This window comes from Octodon degus, unplaced genomic scaffold (assembly GCF_000260255.1).
Source record: "Octodon degus isolate 3935 unplaced genomic scaffold, OctDeg1.0 scaffold00102, whole genome shotgun sequence".
NCBI lineage: Eukaryota > Metazoa > Chordata > Mammalia > Rodentia > Octodontidae > Octodon > Octodon degus.
In genome coordinates this window covers 5168545-5172019 of record NW_004524678.1, presented here as the reverse complement: position 1 = coordinate 5172019, position 3475 = coordinate 5168545, and the positions used below count along the sequence as shown (strand labels likewise).

Here is a 3475-nt window from a genome sequence, read left to right as displayed (position 1 = left end):
TTTGCTAAGCATCTTCTTACTCCCTTGCTATTTTGTGGTTTGACTTTCATGGACTCACTGTTTCTCAGGTTTTCAAACAGTATTAATCTAAATTATTTATCGTGAATTTTTCACTATATCGCGGGATTTTGCAATACTGTATAGAATACGTATGTTGTTAAAATTACGTAGGTTTACAAGTTTAGAGAATGGTTAAGAACATTAGAAGTGTTTTGAAATGTGGGAAAGGCTTATAAGAGTGTGGGAAAGATTTACAAAGCCTTAAAATATATATAAATATAAAATAAATATAATGTCACTACTTTGCTGATTTTCACTTACTGCAGGGGTGCCTGGAATGTAACCTCCACGATACATGAGGGACCACTATAAACAAAATAGTATGAATTTCACAGTATTTGTTATAGTACAGTGTTGTCTTCAGATTAGTTATTCATATTACCAGATATATGCATGCAAGAAGAAAGAAAAAAAGAAAGAAACATGTAAGAAATTAAGAGAAAAAGGGACCGGGGAGATAGCTCAGTAGAATAAGTATTTGCCTGGCAAGTGCAAGGGCCTGAGTTCAATCCTCTGTTCTGAAAAAAAAAAGCAAAAAAGAAAAAAGACAAAAGACAAAAAGAAAAGAAATTAAGAGAAAAAAGACTTTGTGTGTGTGTGTGTGTGTGTGTGTGTGTGTGTGTGTGGTACCGGAGATGGAATTGAGACCTTCACTTGCCAGGCAGGGGTGCTTATGCCATTGAGCTATCTCCTTAGCCCCTACCCAGCCACTTCTTCAGTTCTTATTCATTCACCTACTTGTTGTATTCTCTTCCCAAAAATTTCTCTCTCTCTCTCTCTCTCTCTCTCTCTCTCTCTCTCTCTCTCTTTATTTAAGGCAGGATCCTCAGGGTCTCACTACGTAGATCAGACTCCTAGTGATTCTCTTGTTTTCAGCCTCCCAAGTGCTGGGATTACAGGCGCGCACCATCACTCCCAGTCTCAATTCTCAGCGTGCCCCGGGTGCAGGACCAGCACGGTATGCCAGGGATCAAACCCCCTCTACTGCGTCTTCCTGAGCAGGTGCTTTAATCCACTGAGCTATTTGGCTGGCCCTAAATTTGATTTTTAAATCACTTATATTCCAAGCTAAAATTTGCATGGAATTTTGTTAAATAGTATTGGGAATTTAAGAAAAATGCCTTAGAAGACAGTGTGGCGTCACAGCACACTTGCAATCCCAGAAGTTCAGGAGGCAGGAGGATCATAGGTTTGAGGCAAGCATGGACAGTGTAGTGTAAGAAATTTAAAAATGGATGGGATGTAGCTCAGTAGTAGATCTATTGCCATTGTGCACAATTCTCTTGAGTTCACCCTCAGCACCAAAGGGAGAGAGAAATGCTTTAAGAAGTGAAGAAAGAATAATTTTATTCTTACAGAGTAATATTTTTCTTTTTTTTTGGTATTGGGGATTGAACTCAGAACCTTGCAGTTGCCGAGCAGGCACATATGCTGTTGAGCTATTTCCCAGGCCCTATTTTTCTATAATTGTTTTTAATATGAACTTTTGCATGAGGCACTTTAATTGAATTACATCAGCAACTCAGTGCTGAAGTTTCTCATCCGGAGTAGGAATGTGGTCTTAAGGGTGTTTCATGCCTCCCACTGTGTTTTGATCTCTGCTTGCAGGGTGGAGCTCCACCACAGCCGCGTGCTGCGCATTCATGTGCAGTTATTGGAAATAAAGGTTACGTCTTTGGGGGACGTGTTCTGGTTAGTACTGTTAATGGAAATGGTATTGTTATGTTTGATGTGTGTTATAAAAATGTAACCTCTGATTTTATAGAACAACTGAACATTAAAAACGCTAGAAAGGGGCTGGGGAGATGGTTCAGTCGAATAGGCGCGTCCCTGGCAAGTGCAAGGGCCTGAATTTTGGCAGAATCCCCGGTTCTGCCAAATTAAAACACACACACACACACACACACACACACACACACACACACACTAGATATAGCACTTAGAAGGCTGAGGCAGGAGAATTACTGCAAGTTTGAGGCCAACTGGAGCTACCTTGTGAATTCAAAGCAGCCTGGACTATACAGCAAGACCTTTTCTTAAAAAGCAAAACAAAACAAAAACATAAACCCTCTAGATATTAAAATATCATTTAATATTAACTTTTATTTATTTATTTATTTATTTTGCGGAACCAGGGATTGAACTCAGGCCTTTGCGCTTGCCAGTGAAGCACTTATTCCACTGAGCCATCTCCCTGGCCCTATTTATTTTCTATTTCCAAAACAGGCCATACACAAACACTGTCACAGATCATTGTAAACCATATTTTAATGAGAGTATCCTTCACTTTAATGCAGTATCAGAAAAGCTTAATTTCTTATCATCTGAACTCTAGTAGTTTAAACCCATTTCTTCCTTTTTCCTTTGACACATTAATTTGGGAGCTCCATGTTCATGGTATTAATGCTCAGAAGGGCTTCCCAGTATTTAGGGGTCTAACATTAAGGAGAAGAGTTTATTTTAACCTGAACTTATTTTAAACTAACACTGTAGCCTGGAAAAGGCATTAACCATGGTCTAACTTGATGCATTTTTATTTTAGCAAACACGGATGAGTGACTTGCACTATCTAAACTTAGACACTTGGGCCTGGTCTGGAAGGTATGTGTGAAATCTGGGTTCATTTCAATCTGTAGGGTTCTGTGTGGTTATAATCCAAATCTGGGTTCCTAGAAAAATTGAACTGTGATTTTTTTTTATTCTTCAGATTATATGTCTAAGGAAAGGTATACCAATTCAGTTTGTTCTTTGAACTAAACTTCATATTATACAACATGAAGCTATTAAGAGTTGGAAACTGACTACATGAAAGTTCTAGTTTTATAGTCAGAAGAAATGAAGGAGAAGTTGAGTGAGGTCATCTCAGTTGAGTAGCTAATGAAAGGAGTAAAAGTCAGATTTTATTTATGGCTCAATATATATTTAATAGTAGTTTGGCCATTTGTGCAATGAAATGGATCCAGAACTATGTATTATTCTAAAGTATAAATAACATTAAAATAAAAGCATTAAAAAATAGCACATTATATTTAAAATCATGGCGCTAGCCAGGCTTGGTGATAAAAGCCTGTAGTCTTGGCTACTTGGGAGGCTGAGGCAGGAGGATCACATGTTTGGGGCCTCGCTGGACAACCTAGTGAAACCTTGTCTCTAATCTATAAACTAAAAGGGCTACAGGGCATGGTGGTACATGCCTAATCCCAGCATTCAGGAGGCTGAGACAGCAAAGAGGCCAGCCTGGGGTACATAGTGAGTTCAAAGCCTATATATGGTGAGTCTCCAAAAGAATAGATAATAAATAAATAAGTGGCTGAGGATGTAGCTCAGTGATAGAATGTTCTGGATTCAATCCCCAGTATAACACATATATTCATGCAATGCGATGCAATGCAGGCAGTAAAAAAGCTTTTATCAA

The 3475-nt window shown here is 38.6% G+C and overlaps 1 protein-coding gene across 1 annotated transcript in view; it reads left to right on the top strand.

Moving 5' to 3' along the window:
* Klhdc1 (kelch domain containing 1) overlaps nt 1-3475 on the top strand; it is an 81860-nt gene that overhangs the window by 55904 nt on the left and 22481 nt on the right. The window contains exons 7-8 of the mRNA XM_004638766.2: nt 1669-1752; nt 2603-2661. Coding sequence (XP_004638823.1) covers nt 1669-1752; nt 2603-2661 — 143 coding nt within the window. The remainder of the gene's footprint in view (nt 1-1668; nt 1753-2602; nt 2662-3475) is intronic.